This window comes from Anguilla rostrata, chromosome 11, assembly GCF_018555375.3.
Source record: "Anguilla rostrata isolate EN2019 chromosome 11, ASM1855537v3, whole genome shotgun sequence".
NCBI lineage: Eukaryota > Metazoa > Chordata > Actinopteri > Anguilliformes > Anguillidae > Anguilla > Anguilla rostrata.
Genome location: NC_057943.1, coordinates 35,754,119 through 35,777,698, shown reverse-complemented (window position 1 = coordinate 35,777,698; position 23,580 = coordinate 35,754,119). Strand labels below are relative to the sequence as shown.

The 23,580-nt window shown below is 41.6% G+C and overlaps 1 protein-coding gene across 6 annotated transcripts in view; it reads left to right on the top strand.

Moving 5' to 3' along the window:
- Positions 1-23,580, top strand: part of LOC135234752 (sodium- and chloride-dependent GABA transporter 2-like) — a 44,035-nt gene that overhangs the window by 16,529 nt on the left and 3,926 nt on the right. For 5 of the 6 annotated variants that reach the window (XM_064299645.1, XM_064299648.1, XM_064299649.1 and 2 more), the window contains exons 3-15: positions 3,380-3,451; positions 3,578-3,712; positions 12,009-12,149; positions 13,184-13,271; positions 13,883-14,015; positions 14,112-14,246; positions 15,038-15,141; positions 15,708-15,832; positions 16,093-16,205; positions 16,830-16,967; positions 17,340-17,442; positions 17,762-17,862; positions 23,149-23,319. In XM_064299645.1, the coding sequence (XP_064155715.1) occupies positions 3,380-3,451; positions 3,578-3,712; positions 12,009-12,149; positions 13,184-13,271; positions 13,883-14,015; positions 14,112-14,246; positions 15,038-15,141; positions 15,708-15,832; positions 16,093-16,205; positions 16,830-16,967; positions 17,340-17,442; positions 17,762-17,862; positions 23,149-23,319 (1,559 nt within the window). The remainder of the gene's footprint in view (positions 1-3,379; positions 3,452-3,577; positions 3,713-12,008; positions 12,150-13,183; positions 13,272-13,882; positions 14,016-14,111; positions 14,247-15,037; positions 15,142-15,707; positions 15,833-16,092; positions 16,206-16,829; positions 16,968-17,339; positions 17,443-17,761; positions 17,863-23,148; positions 23,320-23,580) is intronic. The other variant, XM_064299650.1, reaches the window with a different exon arrangement.

Below are 23,580 nucleotides of genomic sequence, written 5' to 3'. Positions count from 1 at the left end.
GTTGCTCTTCTGTTTTTCCTTATATATCGCACTAATACATGAGCATCACTGTCATCGAATATGCGTTTTCAACCACAATTCCAACCCTATTTGGTGATGTCTTTTCCATAGATGTAAATGCAGGTGTCTCTTTAGTCATTGTTTCTATTGAAACACTAGCCAGTTGAACAGTCTTTAGCCGCGTTTCCACCAAAAGTACCCGGAACTTTTAGTCCCAGGAACTCAGTCCATTGTTGTCTGCGTTTCCACCGCGGTCTAAAGTCCCGCGAAGATTAGGCAAATTCGCCCACTGACGTATGAAAAAGCGACGTTGTCGTCGGTCCATCTGTCCTATGATTTCTTCTGTAACCCCATACTACCACCGAAGTAGCCTACATTATTTTCTAATAACCAGGACAGCCCGGAGGGGTTTATTCCACTTATATACAACGGGTTACCAACAATGATTATATATGGTTACTTTTGTATTTATAGATTTTTATCGATTTAATGACCTGGAATTGAAATATTCTTCTGCAGCCGTTTGGGCATATTTTACCGTTGTAAAGCAAAACTGTCGTTGGTAGTTGAACTTGGACCGTTGTTATGCAACAAATAGGATAGAACAGGCCAATAGTCAGATTGTAACTGTTTTATATATCCTCTCAAACACATTTATTATGTTTTTATGCGAACATTCACTTTCATGTCTTGACATCCGAAGCGACAGAATGCATTCATTTCCAATATAACTGGCAACAACAGCAGAAAACATGTACACGTTGTAAACAATTTGCTGTTTGATTACTTTCTCATCGTCAATTCCATATAGGCTAATCGCAAAATGACAAGAATAGAACGAAAACTCGGACTTGCGTGAAAATTTAAATTAGTAGTGGTACAGCCACCCGTTTGCTTTCCTTCGAAGTTACTGCTAGCCGAGCAGTGAAGTGTGCCCTCCAGATGCGAACCATGCACCATGAATTAGTCCATAGTCTTCCTGGTCTTTTTGTGGAATTGAAGAATGGCAGAGTAAAATTACGGCAGTCTGAAAAAGCTAAAGGGACGATTACTAGAATTAACCTGTTATTTTACCCTGAAAAAAAGTGCGGAAGGTGATTTCCAGTTTGCTTTTACTGTAGCCTATCACCAATGTGAATTACGCAGAACTACCGCATACCTCACATAACTGTATCAAACGTTTTGAGTCAATTACAACGGGCTAACAAAGAAAATCCGGAAGAAAATATTCAGCAACCGAATTAATCCATTTGAATGTTTTGGTACGTAATATGCTGTCCCAACACGAATGCTTAGCATTTTATAAAACGAATACTAAAGCAAGAAAAGAACAGAAGAGCACACGTTATAATTCCTAGACGTTGGTAGGCTATAACCAAAACTAGGCTACTGCGCCGCATAACATACAAGTTTGATTTGAAGTTATTATGAAAATAAATCGGTTTGCGGCTGCATATTTTTAAACATGGCGGTTGAAATAAAACAAATAACACTGCAAGTAGTCGACCAATCAGAAATTTTCAGCGCTTGCGCCCCACCCCAAAGGTTCCGGTACTTTTGGAAAGTACTACCCCCCCCGAGCAGGAACTTTTTTGGGGGTAAAATAAAGCCCCCGGAACTAAATTTAGACCCTAGTTCCTGCGGTGGAAACGCACTGAGTTCCTCAAAAGGTTCCTGGTTCCGGGGTAAAGTTCCTGCGGTGGAAACGCGGAAAGTCACTTAGATCTTTTTCTCTTGCCATCTTGATCCAAAATTGTGGTCAGCTGGGCCTGCTCAGCATTTTTATACATGCCATAGAGCATGATAGGATGTTAATTGCTTAATTGTATCATGCTGCACACCTGTATGGAAGCATCTGCATTCGTTATGTTTCTCCACTCATTTATTCAGAGTTTTCCTTTAATTTGTCACCTGTCTGTACATCAAGCACAAAACCACAATGACAGTAAACGTTTTAAAAAGCAAACGGTTTTGTGTTTAGCACAGTACATGTGCTGGGTGACAAAATTTGATTGAAGTTGGGTGTCCTTCTCAGGGGGGTGGCTGACTTCCAGGACTTCACAGGCTCAGGTTAGATGAAGGCATGCTTGACTGTCTAGTTAAACATGCATGTGTGGGCTTCACCCTAACTTGCTGCGCATGACCATTTGCGGGGCCAATGGCTGTCAGTTTGCATGTGTAAATGGCTAGAATAGTTCACCTCACTTGAAACTGAGTTGTAGTGCTCGTTGTTCCAACTTTAAATCATGTGAGTTGTGTAAACTTTAAATGTAAATTTCTCTTAACTTGGAATAATTGTTGTCAACTCAACTTTTTAAAAAGTCCAGTTGACTAAAATGGAACACTTTTTTTGTTACAGTGCACATGTAAACAGCTTAAAGAGTTCACCTAACTTGAAACTTTCGGTTGTGGTGCTAGTTGTGCCTACTTTCAATCACGTGAGTTCTGTAGGCTTAATTTTAATTTCTCATCAACTCTACTTAAAATAGATCCAACTGAAATGGAATAAAATGTATTCAGAGTATCTGTGTACAGTGTACCCTGTGGATACCATATTTCCTCCAAGGGGACTTCACCTCATGGCCCACCACAGTAGTTCTGAATAAAAACAAATGTTAAATGAAGGTAAAATAAAACCCTGTTAATATACAGCAAATTCAAACATTTTAAACATAAATACAATGTCATGGGATTGATGCCTGATATAATATAATATGATTTGGTAAAGGCAAACCATTTAAACTGCACAGGTGATACTGTACTAACTCCCTTGCGACTCAAAATGTAGTCTGCCTTTTTCAAACAAATTTCAGGTTTACATACATTTGCAGAAGCCATATCTTGTATGTATGTGTAGTAGGTATATATTTTTCGCTGGAATGGAGTAATTGCTTTGTTGTAAAGGTATAGGTATTTTCCAGGAATGGAGTAAATGCTTTGTTATCCTCTTTGTCACCTTGAGCAGCAGCCGTGGTCTTGTTTATAACGCGGTGCCATAGGTGAGAATCTGAACGTACTGTTGACACAGCTAACATAACCCCTCACACACAAACCTCACTCTCTTCAGTGCTGCTTCGCTCTCAGGGGCGTAGCCTTAGAGCCGTACTTCAGTACTTTCATAAACAATCATTCTTTTCTAGTACAATCAAAATGCTGTTGGTGTGGATGCTTTTATAATGGCACAAAGGTATGAACCGTACACAATGTTAAAACAAGTCCATGAATTACATTGTGTGTTTATTATAAGACATGACAAAAACCACACAACCTAAGCTCAAGTAGATGTTTGTTCACTAGCCACCAATATAGAGTGCAAAATTACTTTCCAAAAATATCCAAGTTCCTAAATGTTGGCTATGTAACTATTGTTTTACTACAGGTGATTTCATTCGCTTGGAAGTAACTCGTGTTGGATTCACTCATTCCCCCAGAGTCCTTTGCTTTGATTCCAGTGAGAAATAATTATTTTGTGATACTCTGAGCTATTTATTCCTGTCTTACTTTTTGCATTTGTTTATGTTGCATTGTGAGCTAAAACCTTCAAATCTTCTAATGAGTTCTGTTTTTCTCCTAAAAGGAGTATTCCTCGTCCCCTATGTCCTGTTCCTTTTTACCTGTGGGATTCCCCTCTTCCTCCTGGAGACTTCGCTGGGACAGTACACTAGCCAGGGGAGCATCACCTGCTGGAGGAAGATCTGCCCCATCTTTGGAGGTAGCACACCCAGCATCACAAAAGGAATTTTAGCAATGAAGCTCAGTCTGAACCCCCAAACCCACTAAAGAAGCTGACCATGATTGTAACGATGCATTTCTGTGGTAGGACCTTACTGCACATCCCATGCATTTCTGTGGTAGGACCAAAGGTACAATACTTCCCCTAAAGGGAAGATATACCATTCAGAATGGCCAAGAGGGGGGCGCTCAAAGCGCAGTAAGAACAAAAATGAATGTGAGTTGATGGGGAGGATAAACCCAAAATCACATATCGTTTAAATTTGAAGAAATCCCGGGCTGTATTTTCATAAGGAGTGTGTTCATTTGTTTGTGTAATTAATTTGATATGCGCCATAGTTTCTGAAAAAAATTGCAGTTTAATTGCTTATACTGAGTGATGTCAGTGCTTGATTTATGGCAGATGTTGGTTTTGCTTTACGGTAGGTTTTAGAGCTATTTCAGCTGATCAGTTTACATAGTTATGTGTTGTTGCAAACGCGTTCAGACTCCAAAGACTAGGCAGATCTCGAGGAATACTTACTGCTTTTATTGCAAACCAATCTTCCCAATACACAGAGGATTAGACTAACTCCGAAGCACAAACTGCAAGCCCTTTTATACTGCACAACTGTCAAAATACAAATGTAGGTGTTACATAAACTAGCCCTTCTGTGCTAGCTAGCTACAGTACAGTCTATAAGACACACACGTGGACTTTATACTTGACAGTACTTAGCTAGCCTCTCCATGGCTAGCTAAATTGAGCAGACTGCTTCTTACTGAACGCCTTTGTAATCTCTCTGACTTTCATTCACCTGGTCCTGGACTGGGCTTCTCCTGTCTGGGGTAGGACTTCCAAAAGTAGCTCATGAATATGGTAAATAAGTCAGGTTTATTATTTATTGGAATTGGTATAGTATTGCAGCCCATATTATTGGTATTTTGTTTCCTGTCTTGGGGTCTGGGGAAGCTAAAAAGAGAGACCACTCCAGCAGTACCGGCAGTTGGCTTCCAGTCTTGCCTGAGCCTGGGAAATTCAGGGCGGCCCTATTGCAGATTTTTTTAAAATAAAACCTTTTCAAATTGTGATTGGCTTGGTAGACGTTGATCAATAGCAAATCAACCAGAAAATCATTGTATACTATTACTAAATTCAAAAACCCATTGTAGCAAGAGCTATTTGATTTAACCGACATACTAAAAATATTACTTTGAGTCATGATATGTTCATTCTTTTATATTCCTTATAAGCAAATATGAAATTATGAAACAATAAAAATAGAAAATCTGACAAATACAATTAAACGAGAGTGTTTCATTACCAAAATCATTATTAATGAGGCCATATAAGTGCCAAATAAGTTTAATAACCTCAAATAACCAAGCCTATAGCCCATAGTGATTGCAAATGGCTTGACCAGTGCTGCCAGACTTGAAAACTGTGAACCCACCCAAAGCCATTTATCCCTGCACAATAACAAGTAAAAAAAAGTGTCCTAATTGGGTGGGATTCTTCATAATCTGGCAACACTGGGCTTGACTGATAAGGAGAATGCTAATTAGGTGTGATTGCTGCTATAAGTGGACTATTGTGATGCCTGCGTACTCTTATTGTGATGCCAGGCAGAAATTCCTTTTGAATCCCGTCCTTTACACATGCTTGTGGGCAGGGCCCATTTAAACTGATCTACTGAGAACGAATGCAGGTTTCAAACTTTTTGGGTTTACCGTCTCACCTCCTTCCCTCCACTCCCCCCCAGCAGGCCAGTCAAGTTCTTCCCCACCAACCTCGGCAAACCATTTTTATATGCTAAAAGAGGAAAGTGCCTTTTAAAAAACTGGTGCCACAAAGTTGGAAGCGCACAATTCTCTAGAGTGTCATTGTATGCTGTAGCATTAAGATTTCCCTTCACTGGAACTAAAGGGCCTAGACCAAACCATGAAAAACAGCCCTAGACCATTATTCCTCCTCCACCAAACTTTAGAGTTGGCGCTATTCAGGCCAGTACAGTTGGCACTATGCATTCGGCCAAACCCAGATTTGTCCGTCAGACTGCCAGATAGTGAAGCGTGATTTACCACTACAGAGAATGCGTTTCCACTGCTCCAGGGTCCAATGGCAGTGTGCTTTACACAACTCCAGCTGACGCTTGGCGTTGCGCATGGTGATCTTTGGCTTGTGTACGGCTGCTCGGTCATGGAAACCCATTTCATGAAGCTCCTGATGAGCAGTTCTTACGCTGATGTTGTTTCCAGAGGCAGCCTGGCAGCGAGTGTTGCACCCGAGGACAGACTATTTTTACGCACTACACGCTTCAGCGCTCGGCGGTCCTGTTCTGTGAGCTTGTGCGGCCCACCGCTACGCGACTGAGCTGCTGCTCCTAGACGTTTCCACTTCACAATAACAGCACTTACAGCACGGGGAAGCTGTAGCACGGCAGAAATTTGGTGAACTGACTCGTTGGACAAATGGCATCCTATGACTGTGCCACGTTAAAAGTCACTGAGCTCTTCAGTACTACCCATTCTACTGCCAGTGTTTTCTATGGGGATTGCGTGGCTGTGTGCTTGATTTCATGCACCTGTTAGCAATGGGAGTGGCAGAAATAGCTGAAACCACCAATCAGAAGGGGTATCCACATGTAGTGTATGTTTGCCCCATTAATGTAGTAATGTATTTTTATGGGTCAGATAAGGTTCAGCCAAATAAGTTTAATATAATTTATTTCACCATGTAAAATAATATATATTTTTTTGTGAACAGTTTTCTAAACAAAATAATACGTTTTATTTGTGTTTTTCATACACCCAAAGCACTGGAGGCACACTATTATTAAAACATATTAGACAGCCATTTTTTATCAAGTGATAAGGGTAACACTACTGAATTGCACATTATTTCTAATATAAAAGATGGTAAGATGAAAAAAGATGGTAAGATGAACAAACACAGGACCAAGTTACTGCAAATAATTTAGGAAGCATTGGGTAGCGTTGAATTGGAATACAGCTTGTTTAATTTGTGTGAGCAAAGATAGCCCGTGAATTGTTTGTTGCAACTTGGCCGCATTTTGACATCAATGGCAAATTACATTTGGCAGCCCTAGATTTTGCAAGTTTTAATTAACGGCTTGCAGACAGCACTTGCGTGAGTGACTTGACTTTTTTGTATGTTGAAAATGTGTTTTCGTTGAGATATTGATTCACATGCTTCAGTGGACACTTTTATATTGGCATATTACCAAGCATAACATTTGCTTTTAAAGATAAGAATGAAACGGCAGTTTTCCGTTCTAAGAGACTTAATCCCGGCCCAGCCAGCTGCTGAGGTGTGTCCGTACCACGGAAATCGCACCGAGACTGAATCCTCTGGGACAGGGTCAGAGAACAAGATCCAGGGCTAAACCGAGCCGGAGCTTTCAAACACAACATTCTGCTCTGCGTAATTCCGCAGGACGGTATTCTCTCCATTACAGAAGGAAGCAACGTAGCATTTTATTTATTTATGAAGCTTTACTTGCTAAATGTCCTTTGTACCCGACCAGGCTTTTGACCATCAGAATCAGAAGTCATTGAACCAAGATCCCAAGTTTGAATCACTTCAGATGTGCCTAGCGCTAGAACAGATTTTGGTAGTACTCCTTTTAGAGTAACTGCACCACTTACGTGGTATGAACGTCAGGATACACTGAAGCTGGCTTCCCTGGTACCTGTTGAGCCCTTCAAGATTTTATTGTTGAAAATGATTCTAGAAGAGGCCAAATGTACTTGTTTTGAGTGATAATTTTGAGAAATTATATTTGGTATATTTTTCCGGTATTTTATTTATTTACAGAATATTTTACTATAATCACATAGAGATTTAATTACTATATTTGTTATTGTGACTGTGTTTTTGGTATAAATTGTAAACCTATGTGATGTTAAAACAATGCTATAATGCTTTTTATGAAAGCTTTGTTTGTACACAGGGATCCCCTTGAAAACAGATGCAGCTTTCAGTGGGATTTCTCTGAAATAAAGGTTAATCAATAAATGTTCACCCCAACATCACAACCCCTGAACAGTGTGACCCACAAAAAATGGCACTGCGGTGGAGGAGCTTGTCCCAATTCTTATGAAGAAGTTTCCTCTCTCCTTGTTGCCTCGTCTCCTCTCTTCCTTCGTGTGTCCTTGTGGCGTGTTCCGAAGGAACCAAGGAAAGGATGCGAGGCGAGGAAACGAGGAGCCCTGCTGGGGCCGGCTGTTCTGTTAATCACATCTGCTACGGCTATCAGGCGCCATGACTGATGAATATTGCCAACATGGTTTATTGGGTTTTATGCCCTGTAACTCTGGGCACAGTGACTACTGTGGTGGCACCAGTGGCCTTATTTAATTATAGATACAGTGGCATCCAACAGGGCACGTATTTTTAAACCGATTAACTAGGGGGGCGTTAGTCATTTCTAAATACCAAAAAGAGTAAAATACTCTTTGCACCAGTGTTGGTAATATAAAACTGGAAAACAGGAGTTTAATTGCTCAGCTGGCATTGCGAACACACGCCTCCTGAACACAGGTCTCTTTCACGCAGTTATTGAGGTACTTCTGCGTTAAACTGGCGAAGCCTTGGTCCCTGTGCGGAGTGCACCTCCCCGTTTCACTTCCTTGTTGGGAGTGTCACTTAAATGATTTAGTAGTACAGTGATATCAGTTAAATTCTTTATTTTGAATTAATATTGAGTTTTCTGTTAAATGCAGAAAATATTATGAGATGCTGAACCTCTTGTAACCCCCCTCAAATGAAACTACAGTCACATTGAATATCCTATTACAAAAGTTGCAGCTTTTTAAAGGGACAGCAGACAGGCCAGCTCTCCTTTCTATTATATATTGACAGGGTACAGCATAGAGAGAGAATCGCAGGTCTGGAAGTCTTTCTATTGTATATTGACTGGATAAAGGATAGAGAGAGAATCACAGGTCAGAAAGTGCTCTGGTGGGGATCAAACCCCAGTCAACGACCCGAAAGTCCTGTACCTGTGTCTCGCCCAAAGCTATTCACTGTTCTTTGCTCATAATAGAAACAAAAGTAAATAAACTGGTTCTGGATTGTTAGGAATATTTCTGTTCTAAACCAGAACGATTTCTGTTCACAGTGTAACCAGGGGATTATATTTCAGCCTTTTTAACTCAATTTCCATGCCATCTTTAGATTGAAGTGTTACTCATCTTTAAACTGGATTTTCTGCTGTTGGTGTAGTGGAGTTCTGAGATGTGACCTCTGGAGCTCCAATAGGAGTTCCGTCTTGTTGTTCAAAACAGCTGGGCCAATCTTATCTCTTATTGAATGGGTGGGCCGATCGTATCGCTTATCGAGTGGCTCGGCCAATCTTATCTCTTATTGAATGGGTGGGCCAATTGTATCGCTTATTAAATGGGTGGGCCAGGCAGATCACTTGTTGTTCGGATTGGCTGGCATGGATTGTAGTTCTAAACAAACAGCAGACTCCTGTTACTTTACCATGCATATATTTTGTGGCCTGCTTTGCAATGCAAGTTAACATGATGTTTTTACTTTTATGTTTACACAAGCGCTTGATCATTGATTATACTCTAAGGTTTATTAAATAAAATTGATAACTATTTAAACAGAATTTTCTGACAAACACTCTCAATGGTTGGCAAAATATTACCAAGTCACATTTGAAAAATAAATACTTAGTTTGAGATAATTGTGATATGACTTGAGATCATTGTATTCCTTGATAATGAGGATAGTAGGGGTTGTGGGCGCAGGGTTGTGCGGCGGTGTGGGCGTGTCACTACATGGCCCATTTGTGTGATGTCGTGTTGTGAACTTTAACCCCCCCCCCCCCCTCCATTTCCTGTTTGCTAAAAAAAAAAAAAAACCCAAACCGAAGGAAGCTTCTTGCTATCATTATTTTGCAGCGGAGACTGCCAGCCAGACGCAGACGAAGCTGAGTACACGAAATAAACCAAGCGAGGACACAACTGGGAGAGTGTCATCGTTTGGTCCATGAACTCCATAGTGCTAGGTACAATAAACTAACATTCAAGAACTGCTTAATATGACGTTCGGAATTGATATTTAGCTAGTAGCCTAATTATTGTTTCAGTACTTGTCCCATTACCCGGCACTGTCAAATCACGATGACAATAATAAAATCAAATCTTACGAAATGAATCGCGTCAGTAATTCATCTGACAGTTGCTTCGTAAACAGCGGACTGCTACATGGTAATTTAAACAAATTGCGTGATTGGCCACTGCAGTGTGACGTCGGGTTGCGTTCCGGCAAAAGTTGATTCTGGTTTAACTTTCTTGCCGCAGCCCGCTGCGTTTTTTTCGGCGCCCCATGCGATCAACCACTGCCGCAGCCTAAACGCACTACCCCCATTCAAATGAATGGGAAGACTGCCGTTTTTGCCGCACAACCCTGCGGCAAGCTGATCTGGTGTGAATCCAGCCTTAATTTGTCTTTGGGGAGGCCAGTCAAAAGGGCATTGCAGCAGTCTTGCTGACTAAAGTCTCACCGTGGCTACGCTAACACCCAGCTGGCTTATATCTGTTTTTGGGTTTGAAGCCAGGGTGCCCAGTCGTGAGTGAACTACATTTATTTTTAATGTCGGACCAACTAGTGAAATTTCCATCCTACTCTAATTCACCCCCAAAATCGGGGGTGGGGGGGGGGGGGGGCTTTGCATCGATCTCCGTCACTTCATCACACTGTAGTGTTACGTGTCAACCAATTTTATCCTGGAACTGTCCGTCACACAACAAGTTAGCTCAGTCTGGGTCACGCCTGGCAGGAGTGTTGGGTACACATACAGGAGGTACCAATAAGTCATTTAAATTTTTTTTAGTATCTTTATTTAGCCATCATGAAATAGCTGGGCTACGATGCGGCAGTCCAGAGGAGACATCGCTACCTCGTTCTCTTTCGCACGCCAGTAAACCCCCACCCACTTAACACCTGCCGTTTGGCCGAGGGGGAAAGCTACCCGACCTCAGCCTTTCTACCTTTTTTTTTTTTTTTTTGCCAAGAATCATCACACATCAGCAAATACTTCACTGATTTCAGTTTGCCAGGCCTTTAACTGCATTCATACCACCAATGCTAGGCATCAAGTAATTGTCCCCCCCCACCCAAATTAACTTGGAGGTGCTGACATTGCGTCATTGGTGGGGAACAACATGTTTACTATTGATTTTCTCATTTTAGTAAGTTAATGTTCATCCAATCATTTATATCAGTGAGGCAGCTTGTTAAAATAGAGATGGTGCTTTGATAATTTGCCCATCACAGACAAATAGAACTGAGTGTCCTCAGCATAGGAATGAAAGTTCACCTTGTGCATAGGATGATGTCACCAAAAGGCAGCTGTGGCGAATATCGGTCTTACTCATTTTAAAATGACAGGGATATTTAAATATGTCCATTTTAACAATCCTCACACGTCACTAATTATTTAGGTGTAGCAATAATTGCAATAAGTAATCGGTTTCATAAAATTACTTTTATCTAATTCCTATTATTGCAAATCTAACCATAAATTTTGAAATTAAATTAATTATAAAATGACCGATATTGTTAGTCAAATATAATGAAATCAAGGTTTAATAGATAACCTGGAAGGATTTCTTGGAAAGGCTGTGCAACATAAAAACAAACATGAGTTTAATAAAAATTTATTAAACAAACAAAAATACAGAACATACATGAACTAGTGTAACCAGGGAAGCTAAGAAGGACGAGAAAGGAGAGTTTGTATAAGTGTGTGTGCGTGTGTATGTGGGCGTGGGCGTGCGTGTGCATACGTGTCCTTTGTCTGAACAACGGAGAAGGCATTTGTGTAGCCTGTAGGGAAATCGGTGTGGCTGAATAACTTTGGCCTATCGCTCCCGGTAGTGCTGAGGAGGGAAGCGTAGCTTTGACTCGTAAGCGATACGTGCAACTAAGCCGGTTATTCGACCACTAACAACTACACTGTTAGTGACAGTTAAAGAGTCAGCAGGATTTTAGCCAGAGAGTTAGCTACAGCATCACTCGTAATGCCAATATGGATGTGTATGAAGTCATTGATAATTCTTCATGAATTATAATTGTATCATTGTATTGAATGTGTTTTTAAAATTTTATACAGCCCATTGAGCATGGGAAAGGGATAAATAGAAATGATGATTATTAATATTAGTAATAGTTTTATTATTGCAATGTCAAATGTGCACTGCTGTTCTGTGCAGAGGAGTTGCATGGTGGTTATTGCCTGTTTTTCTTACTCTCTCAGGACTGGGCTTTGGGAGTCAAGTGGTGGTTCTCTACTCCAGCATCTATTACATCATCATTCTGGCCTGGGCATTCTTCTACCTGTTCTCATCATTCAGCACGGAGCTTCCTTGGGCCAGCTGCGGAAACACCTGGAACACAGGTACGAGATCATTCAAGGACACTGAGGGGGTGTTACCAAAAAAATAAATAATTTATACTCATTTCCGGGGTGTGCATGGTCGCAGAGCACTAGAGATGTTTCTGTTTTTTGCTCCATACAAACCTGTAACTACATTTTTGGGGATACATAATGGAGCCACAACGCAGGACAAATTGTGGTTCAAATTTGAGGACGATAATGCCGCCAAAAATTAGTATTCTGCATAGTTTTTCTAAGCTATGTCTATGGTAGGTTTCCAAAAAGGCCGTTTGGAGACTCCAAAAGGACTCTTGGTAAACAAATGATAATATGGGTCTTTAGAGGTGTAATATACTATATATTGTATACTGCATGCTCATGGAAGCAGTGTGCTGCAATTGGCTTTCCCCCTACCTGTCACCCTCCCCCTCCTTTGCACCGCCCACTCCTTGCCCGCCCCCTCCCACCTCTGGCAGTAGGTCTGGAAGATTTTAGAAAATAACTATTGGCTATCTAGTTCACTAATCCATTTATTGAGGTTCATTTGAGTCAAATACCCCATCCACATGTCAAACACATCCCACAATTACTCATGCCACATTTATCATTCAAAATAAGACCTCCTTATTTATAAGCATACTGAATAAAAATGGAATTCTTGAGAATGTATTTAGATTCTCATTGATCTAAACTCAAGTCCTTCTTTGAACCTTTTCCATAGCCTGTGTATCTTTCTTGTAGTACGGTCTCCAGAACTGCACACGGCAGTCAGTGTGGTAACTTCCTTTGGTTTATAGTCAATACCTTTGGCTATAGATCTCGGTTTGTTGGTATATTGTGAATGCAGATGGGTTGAACATTCTGTTCTCCTCATTATGTATTCTCATGTCCTAGATGGGCTGAATAGCCTGTGCTCCTCATTATGTATTCTTATGTTCTAGATGGGCTAAATGGGCTGCCTTATTGTGTATTCTTATTTTGTGACAGGTGCAGCCATATTATGACCCTACAATTACACATGTATTTATTCTTTTGTTGTCTTCCAAACCCTATAGAATCCTGTGTTGAATTTAACCAGAAGAACCTCTCTGTCAACTGGACACTTTCAGCTAACACAACTTCACCATTGAAGGAATTCTGGGAGTAAGTTATTGAAAATGACTTCATAAACAGAAACCTGGAATGATATATTTTTGGGGTCATGGATTTGTGGGTTTGAGGGATTGCTCTGTGCGGCTGATTTACAAATAAATCAATGTCTACCTTTGTCATTTTTTATTGTAATTAAAAAACATTTGGAGGGACAGTTGTCATGCAAGCTTGAGGCAGCACTTTGCCGGACGTAACCAAGATGTGGTTTGTGCATGACGTATTTTGGTCCTAGGCTCAGGGCATAGTGCCCTGCCTTTCAGGTGCTTACAGGTCCCTGTTATCAGGAAAGCCTGCCTCAAGCCCTGTTAAATCCAATCACTAGGCTAGCACAGAGTGCAAATCCGATCATTAGGTTAGTTCCATGGAGACAGGTTCCACAGTGATGGGTTCCATGAAGACTGTTTTCACAGAGTCTGCTTCCAAAGAGACTAGTTCCACAACTGCAATTTCACAGTGTCAGTTTCCATGGAGATGAGTTCCACAGATTTGGTTTCCACAGAATAGGGTTCCACAAAGATTAATTTCACCGACTGGTTCCCTAGAGATGAATTGCACAGTACTTAGTTCTCCAAGATAAACGGATGTGCCTTTTCATTTTCCAGGAGACAAGTGCTGAATATCACAGGAAATGTGGAGGAGTTGGGAAGTGTACGATGGGAGCTTGCCCTGTGCCTCCTGCTGTCCTGGATCATCTGCTTCTTCTGCGTGTGGAAAGGAGTGAAGTCCACAGGAAAGGTGAAGTCCCCCTGGCTTAAGGTCTCACAGTGACTAATAATGTGGGCTAATGGAGGCTGTGTGGATTTGTGCTGAACTTAAGCATTTTATCCCCAGGTGGTGTACTTCACTGCTACTTTCCCCTACTTGATGTTGGTGGTGCTGCTGATCCGGGGGCTTACCTTGCCTGGAGCCATAGACGGCATCATCTTTTACCTGTACCCAGACCCAACCCGGCTCACTGACCCCCAGGTAACGTTACTTTCCCCAATTAACCCACACCCAGCCTGGCTTACTGACCCTCAGGTAACTTTAGCTTCCCCATTTAACCCAGACTCAACTCAGCTCACTGACCCTCAGGTAAATTTACCTTCCCCATTTAACCCAGACCCAACCTGGCTCACAGACCTTCAGGTAACATTACCTTCCCCTTTAAACCTGGGTGGCCTCCCTGCATGCATCACAAGGCCCCTCCAGCTCATTTGGACTGCGGCTCTATATCTCATAACCGGCCTAATGCATGGCAAGCCTCTCCTTGATCTCCCTTCATAACCAGACATTGTCACTCCTTTGCTCCTGAAAGAAAATGCACCTGTTTACACTGAAACTTGGCTCAGCTAAGGGTCAACTTTTTTTTCATGGGTTTACAAGCCTGACCTATGCAAAATATAAAAATACATCCTCCAGCCCCTTTGCTTCTTAATGACACTACATTCTCTGTCTCCCTGTTGTAGCTGTAGTATGGCATTTTTATGTTATGTTATAACCTTGCACATTGACTATTAATAACTGTGAACCTGTTCTGTACCTTTAATCTCAAAGCTGTTTGTGTGTGTGAGTGTGTGGTTTTTGGCTGGACCGCAACAGGGCGGTCAGCTTGGCAGCCCTATAAACGCGAATATCTGACTGACTGAGTGATGAAGTTACACAATTGGTCAGCCGAGTTATGCAGTTACACCATTGGTCGGCCGGTCCAGCCATATACTAGGTTTTGACCTAGTCTTGTTTTAAGAGGAATTAATTCCATTGAGTTTCAATTGCAGGTGTGGATGGACGCTGGGACACAGATATTTTACTCCTATGCCATTTGCATTGGGTGTCTGGTAGCTCTGGGCAGTTACAACAAGTACAACAACGACTGCTACAAGTGAGTGTATCTAACCATCTCAATTAAAACCAACACATCCACAGCAGCGGCAGTCTGCATTGTTACAAAACTTGGCACGCAGAGTTGTGGAATTGATAAAAACTACCAGTGTGAATTACATCTCTGGATCTCTTGTGTTTGTATTGTTACTGTCAGTCTCACCTGGAAAGAGTTCAATCAGTTAATCAATTAAACCTCATCTGCTTTTCAAAACATTGATACCACTCTGCCAACCAGATCAGTACTCTTTTGGGTACGACACTGACACTAATCTGGCAACCTTCAGAGCAGTACTATGCTGGGCAGAACATTGATGCTAATCTGACAACCCTCAGATCAGTACTTTGCTAGACATAATGTTGGTACCAATCTGGCAACCCTCAGGGCATTACTATGCTGGGAAGAACATTGACACCAATCGTGCTACCCTCTAATCAGTACTCTTCTGGGCAGATCATTGTCACTAATCTGGCAACCCTCAGTGCAGGACTGTAGATTGGCTATGGAGGAGAAACCACAGTGTGCTGAAATTAGTTTGTGACAGAGTTGGGTTTCCTGTGTTGCAGAGACTGTGTGTATCTCTGCTTGCTGAACAGTGCAACCAGCTTTGTGGCTGGCTTTGCCATCTTCTCCGTGCTGGGCTTCATGGCCAAACAACAAGGAGTGGACATCTCTGGGGTGGCTGAGTCAGGTAAGAACTGCTGAAGCAAATCAGAGCTGAAGCCAAAATATCTGTATTCCAGACACTGATCCCTGGGCCTTGGTTTAACTTGCCAATTTCAACCACAATATAGACTAATTTAGTCAGAATTGAAAAACTGACCAGTTGACCAGGTTGGTCACCCTGAACCGAAAGCCTGTGCCAACCCCCTCTAAAGGTTCCTCCTAAGGGGTTCCTCCACCTTGCGCTGGGGTTAGCACATGGTGTTAGCTGCTGCTTCTGCCCTGCAGGGCCCGGCTTGGCCTTCATCGCGTACCCTCAGGCCGTGGCCATGATGCCCCTCCCCCAGCTGTGGGCCGTCTGCTTCTTCGTTATGGTCATCCTGTTGGGGCTCGACAGTCAGGTACTGCTCACAAGTAACTGGGCTTTATGTTTATAGCTTTATTTCTTTCATTTCCATACTAAAGACTGGCTGTTTGGAGTAAGTCTCACAATCCCTGTGCTTGAAACACCTTGATGTTCTGAGTTAACATTAAATCTGTGATGCTCCCGAACCACAGACTTTAACAATGTCAGAGGGTCGTCTAACTGTGTTCTTTCTTCAGCACTTTCGCGAACTGGCTGATTGGTGCTTCAGCTATAGGCCGTGCTATCGCAACTTAACCTGCGCACATAGTTCTGCTTGATTTCTGTATTTAAATGGAAGCAGTGCTAGTTACCTGATCTTTGTATGAATTATTTATGATTTTCATAAGAAGAATGATCATTTGTTTTGGTGAGAAGCATCGCAGCTGAATTGTGAAATGCCTGCACACGAGATGATGATTAGGTGGTACAATGTGTATCCATATTTAGAACTGATGGTGCTGTAGTATGATTGGTTTAACAAAATGAGTTATGATTCATTGATCAGTGTGATGGAGTCATAATTCATACTGATCGAGATGATGGGAAGTGTCATGATTAAGGCTGTGTGTCACAGAAAATATTGTCACGGAAGCCTCATTCATTTTTGTGTCCGTCTCAGTTTGTAGGTTTAGAAGCTCTCGTGACATCCATCTCAGACATGTACCCCGCCTTCTTTCAAATCGGACACCGGCGAAAATTCCTGCTCCTGTTAATCTGTGTGGTCTGCTTCTTAATTGGCCTGTTGATGGTCACGGAGGTGAGTGGATGTTAATCAGTGTGATCGGCCTGTTGATGGTCACAGGTGAGTGGACAATCAAATAACTTTTTGGAGTGCACCAAAGGCGCTTCCCTCCCCTTGGACCCATATCAGCTTCTGCAATGTTGCACCCTTCTTCCTCAGGACTAGAAGTGAAGATGTACATTGTGATGTTCTGGAGTAACATTCAGCCCCACGGGTTAAATCTGTTTCTCCAAGGTTTCTCTTAGGTTAGATCAGAGGTTTCTCCAAGGTTTAAGACAGATGATGTGACATAGTGGTGAAATATCTGATGGGGACTGTCTGGATGAGTATGATGATGCATTTCATTCAGATATAATTTTCTCACTCTACTTTCTCTTTCTCTCTCAGGGTGGTCTGTACATATTTCAGCTGTTTGATTACTATGCCTGCAGCGGAATGACACTTCTTACTTTTGCCATTTTTCAATCTCTCGCCGTGGGTTGGATTTACGGTGAGTGAAAATGTGAACCTGATGACACCTACACAGTGAGTCACATCTGTGAACCTGATGACACCTACACAGTGAGTCACATCTGTGAACCTGATAACACCTACACAATGAGTCACATCTGTGAACCTCAGAACACCAACACAATGGGTCTCTTCTGTGAACCTCATAACACCTACGCAATGGGTCTCTTCTGTGAACCTCATAACACCTACGCAATGGGTCACATCTGTGAACCTCAGAACACCTACATAATGGGTCACATCTGTGAATTCATAGGCTGTTGTGAGTAATTTAATTTGTGCTATATTTTGCCTCCTAGGTGCGGATCACCTCTACGATAACCTTGAAGACATGATTGGCTATAGGCCATTGCCTCTGATAAAGTACTGTTGGCGTTATGTAACACCAGTTGTCTGCACTGTAAGTGTTTGTACAGCTTAAGCAAGCCTTGCTTATTAGCCCGCATGGCATCTGTCATAATTCATATTCATAATGCACATGTGAGGTGCTGAATGAGGTACGTGGGTCTCAGGATATCTGGTGTGGAACGGTGATGTGCACTGGGCTGGGACTGTCCCAGAGACCACTGGGGCCCGGGGAACTGTGTGTTAATTCACTGAGGACACAATGTAGACTTCAACCTTTTAATCTCTCCCACATATCCGACCAGTCACACTGTCCACACGTGTACAACTGACTTCCCTGAACTACTTCCTCCACATCACATGGCCTTACCGGCCATAATGAATTGCATAGTATGGACATTAACAAGACCAGGTTAAAACCTAGTATACGGCTGGACCTAACAGTGTTTCCTCTAGGATTTTTTCATTAGCGGGGGAAAGGTTTTGTACCTGGGTGGTGCGCACGTGCCGCTGGCATCAGAGTGAATATCAATAGGTCATTTAAAAATATGAAATAAAATGACACTTGACCTCAAAACAAACATTAGATCATATATATTGACATCTGTTTATTCATACATAATGCCTCTTTGACCCACTACTTACAGAGGGCACTGTATATTAGCCCCAGTGGCAAAGTTTGCAGCCTGGCTGAGTGCCATGGGTGGAACCTTGTCTTGTCTACGCATTCAGGGTCCCAGCCTGATAGCCTGTGCTTAGTCTTCGTTTTCTCTCCTCTCTCCTGTCCTCCTCCACTCTCCTCTCCACACATCTCTTTCTGCCCTCTCTCCTGCTTCACTCTGCTCTCCTGCTCCACTCACCTCCACTACTCCTGCCTGTGTACTTGTCTAATAGGGTTACATTTGAGAATGAGTAACGTTAGATAATTCTCTCACATCACAAATAGTTGATCAGGCAACCAGTAAGAACATTAAAATATTGTAGTAGCCACTACTAAGGTTACATATTTTAGAACTAGAAGGCATTCCTTCCCTTCAAAACTTCGGGGCATAGCTAAGAACCTTGAGCCCCTCTCTAGTGAAAGTAACGTTAGAGTGAGAGCACATTATCGACCACCCGAGGGGCAGGACGTGTATCGACCACCTGAGCCGCTAGTGTATTTACTTCGTAATTTATTACAGAGAACTGGACACCGTTACCTATTAAAATGTAAGTCCTGTAAAAATACACATAATAAACTGTCTAAAGCCGCGTTTCCACCAAAATTACCCGGAACTTTCAGTCCCAGGAACTACTTTACCAGGAACTAAAAGGTTCCTTCAGCCAATGGTTGTCTGCGTTTCCACCGGGGTCTAAAGTCCCGCGAAGATTAGGCAAATTAGCCCACTGACGTATGAAAAAGCGGCGTTGTCGTCGGTCCATCTGTCATATGATTTCTTCTGTAACCCCATACTACCACCGAAGTAGCCTACATTATTTTCTAATAACCGGGACAGCCCGGAGGGGTTTATTCCACTTATATACAACGGGTTACCAACAATGACTATATATGGTTACTTTTGTATTTATTGATTTTTATCGATTTAATCACATGGAATTGAAATATTCTTCTGCAGCCGTTTGGGTATATTTTACCGTTGTCAAGCAAAACTGTCGTTGGTAGTTGAACTTGGACCGTTATGCAACAAATAGGATATAACAGACCAATAGTCAGATTGTAACTGTTTTATATATCCTCTCAAACACATTCATTATGTTTTTATGCGAACATTCGCTTTCATGTCTTGACATCCGAAGCGACAGAATGCATCCACATTTCCAATATAACTGGCAACAACAGCAGAAAACATGCACACGTTGTAAACAATTTGCTGTTTGATTATTTTCTCATCGTCAATTCTATATAGGCTAACCGCAAAATGACAAGAATAGAACGAAAACTCGGACTTGCGTGATAATTTAAATTAGTAGTGGTACAGCCACCGTTTGTTTTCCTTCGAAGTTGCTGCTAGCCGAGCAGCGAAATGTGCCCTCCAGATGCGAACCATGCACCATAAATTAGTCCATAGTCTTCCTGGTCTTTTTGTGGAATTGAAAAATGGCAGAGTAAAATTACGGCAGTCTGAAAAAGCTAAAGGTACGATTACTAGAATTAACCTGTTATTTTACCCTGACAAAAAGTGCGGAAGGTGATTTCCAGTTTGCTTTTATTGTATCACCAATGTGAATTACGCAGAACTACCGCATACCTCACATAACTGTATCAAACGTTTTGAGTCAATTACAACGGGCTAAGAAAATCCGGAATAAAATATTCAGCAACCGAATTAATCCGTTTGAATGTTTTAGTACGTAATATGCTGTCCCAGCACGAATGCTTAGCATTTTATAAAACGAATACTAAAGCAAGAAAAGAACAGAAGAGCACACGTTATAATTCCAAGACGTTGGCAGGCTATAAAAGAGGCTACTGCGCCGCATAACATACAAGTCTGATTTGAAGTTATTATGAAAATAAATTGGTTTGCGCCTGCATATTTTCAAACATGGCGCCTGAAAATAGACACAAAAAAATCCCGTGAGTACTCAACCAATCAGAAATGTTCAGCGCTGCAAGCTCCACCCAAAAGGTTCCTGTACTTTCGGAAAGTACTACCCCCCCGAGCAGGAACCTTTTGGGGGGTAAAACGAAGCCCCCAGAACTAAATTTAGACCCTAGTTCCTGCGGTGGAAACGCGGCTTAAATGTGAAAAGCCAACTTCATACATATACATTTAGTTATATTAATACAGCCTTGTATTAATGAGGTGTCAGAGGATGAGGTGTAATTACAGAAGGGCGAAGGCCTGCAGGCATCAGAATACTGAAAATCATGAATTCTCTTGTCAGAGCAAGTTTCAGTTTGTTTTCTTTGATTCCTTTTACCAGAATCTGTTAGTATTGGCTGAAGTCCCATTTGAGTAAGTGTTTAGCAACCACATTGTATAGGGACAAAGTTGCGTCTTCCATACTTCCTTGAGGTTTATAAGCAAATTGATGAGGATCTAAGTGCTGAACAATTGAATTAATAAAATAATGGATTAAAACCCTCTCCATACACTTTGATAGAATGGAATTGAGTGCTGTTAGTCTGAAGTCTGAGGTAAACAAGCTCTATTTTTTTTGGAGCACAGGAACTATATTTGTTAATTTCCATATTTTTGGAATAGTGTGTTCATAGAGTAAAAACAGGAATAACATTGCCAACACCCCCTTTAATTGATTAACACAGGCCTCAGTACCTGACCCTAAGGGCATCCTGGGGCCTTCTTTGGCTTAATAACTGCCAAACTTGCTGCAACCGCATTTTCTGTAATTGTTATCGGGGAATATTCAGAAATACTACTGAAAATCCTTCTATGTTCATTTCTATGTGTGTGGAGGACTTGGGAAGATTCACATTAACTTTGTTACCAATTCCTCAAGTTAAATGGAGAAACTACAGGGCGAAAAGTATGTGGACCTCTGACATCCAACATCCCATCCAAAATTATGAGCATTAATATGGATTTGATCCACCCTTTGCTGCTATAACAACCTCCACTCTTCTGGGAAGGCTTTATGCTAAATGTTGGAGCATTGCTGCCGGATTTATTTCCATTTAGCCAGAAGAGCATTTGTGAGGTCAGGCAGTGATTGGGCAGTTAGGCCTGTCTTGCAGTTGGCGTTCCAATTGATCCCAAAGGTGTTGGATGGGGGTGAGGTCCACACCATTCATGACAAAACCATTTTTACATGGACCTCGCTGTGTGCCCGGGGGCATTGTCATGCTGAAACAGGAAATGGCCTTCCCCACACTTCTGAGGAATCACAGAATCATTTAGAATGTGATTGTATGCTGTAACAATACGTTTTGCCTTCAGTGGAACCAAGCAGCCAAAACCAGGCTTCTTTTTTTTGAAGCTCACTCCCTGGTCTTGTTGAGAGATGTTGCTCACTAGCACCACTGCGATTGGCTCCAGTATGGGCATTTCCATATCCGGTTTCCATCTACAGTTGAGGCCAAAAGTTTACATACACCTAGGCTAAAGATATTCAAACTCAGTTTTTCAGAACTCTGCACATTTCATGTTACCGTACATTTCTTTTGGCAAGCCAATTAGGGCATCTACTTTGTTCACATCAGAGGTAATTGTAAAACATTCAATTAGAGACAGATTTATTTCAGTTTTAATTCATTATATCAGAATTCCAGTGGGTCAAAAGTTTACATGCACCAAGTTCACTGTCTCTTTAAACAGTCTGGAAGGTTCCAGAAATTGATGTAATGACTTTTAGAAGCTTCTGATTGACTAAGTGTCATAATTGGGAGTTAATTGGCACCTGTAGCTGTATTTAAGGGCCTACCTTTAGAGCCACTGCCTTTTTGCCCTTGATACCATGGGAAAATCCAAGCAACTCTGTCTCAGAAAACAAATTGTGGACCTCCACAAGTCCAGTTCCTAATTAAGAACAATTTCCAAACAACTGATCAATCATCTGTACAAACAATTGTATGCAATTATGGCTAAATAAATAGCTTTGGTGTTATATTTTTGGAGTATCGTTCAAGCGAGTCTTTACCTATTTAACAATTTTTTTAATCAAATGAAAGACCAAGGTTAATTAATTTGGTTATACAGGGATCACCCAGAGCTGAGTTTGAGAATCATGTTTTAAGGTACTTCTACGATTATCTTATATTGAGTGCTACTAATTTAGTCATGATGGAATGAGTTATGTTTAGCAATTAATGGGAGTGCACACTGCTTTAAGTGTTGGTCGTTATTCAAATGACTAATTTCACTAATGACTAGAGCCAGGTCTGAACGACTTCAGGCTGTATTGTAACCTGTTGTACTGAGTCTATTCTTTCACCTGTCAGCTATGAAGGACACATGACTGTCTTTTTAGCATATATGAAAAAGGTTTTGTAGTGGTGTGTACCTCCATGTTGCTTTTTGAAAAAGGAACAATATTTTTCACTTCTTTCATTTTTTTTTAAGCCGAAGCACAAGCTGGCCTCCTTAGTCTTTCTCGGTGAGATTACAGGATGATGTCTCTTCATGTATTTATTTACTTCTGGCGGTTTGCCTTACTCATTTACTCATTGTTTTAACCAAGCGTGAGTGACTGTTTAAAATTATTTTAAAAGACAAAAGCACCTCATTTGTGTAAAAGGACTGATTCTCAAGTACTATTTCAGAACTTCAGTAGCTGTACAACATTTAAAAATGTAGAGGATAGTTGTCGTACCAGTTGCCCTTATTCATAATTCATCTCAGTCTCTTCTCCCCCCCCCCCCTTTTTTTTTGTTGAACAGGCTACCTTAATCTTCTCCTTGGTTAAGTACAATCCCCTCAAGTTTAACAACACGCAGGAGTACCCCTGGTGGGGCTATGCCATCGGCTGGTTCTTCACCCTCTCCTCTACATCCCTGGTGCCCCTATACATGCTGTATGCTGTCATTGTCACCCCTGGATCAATGCGACAGGTACGTACATTTGCCCTGTGGGCAATACCACGGGTAGGTTTATTAACTCCAGGGGCAAATACCTCATGTACCCTTACTGACCCCAGGGGCAATACCACAATTATTGCTTATTCACCCTGGGGGCAATACCACAGGTATATTTATTTACCCCTAGGGCAATACCAAAGGTATATATGCTGTTAGTTTTGATGTATTTGGTCAAATTAACAAAGCCTTCTCAACGGCCAGAATGTTTAATTTTAGACGAGCCAATTTTAACAA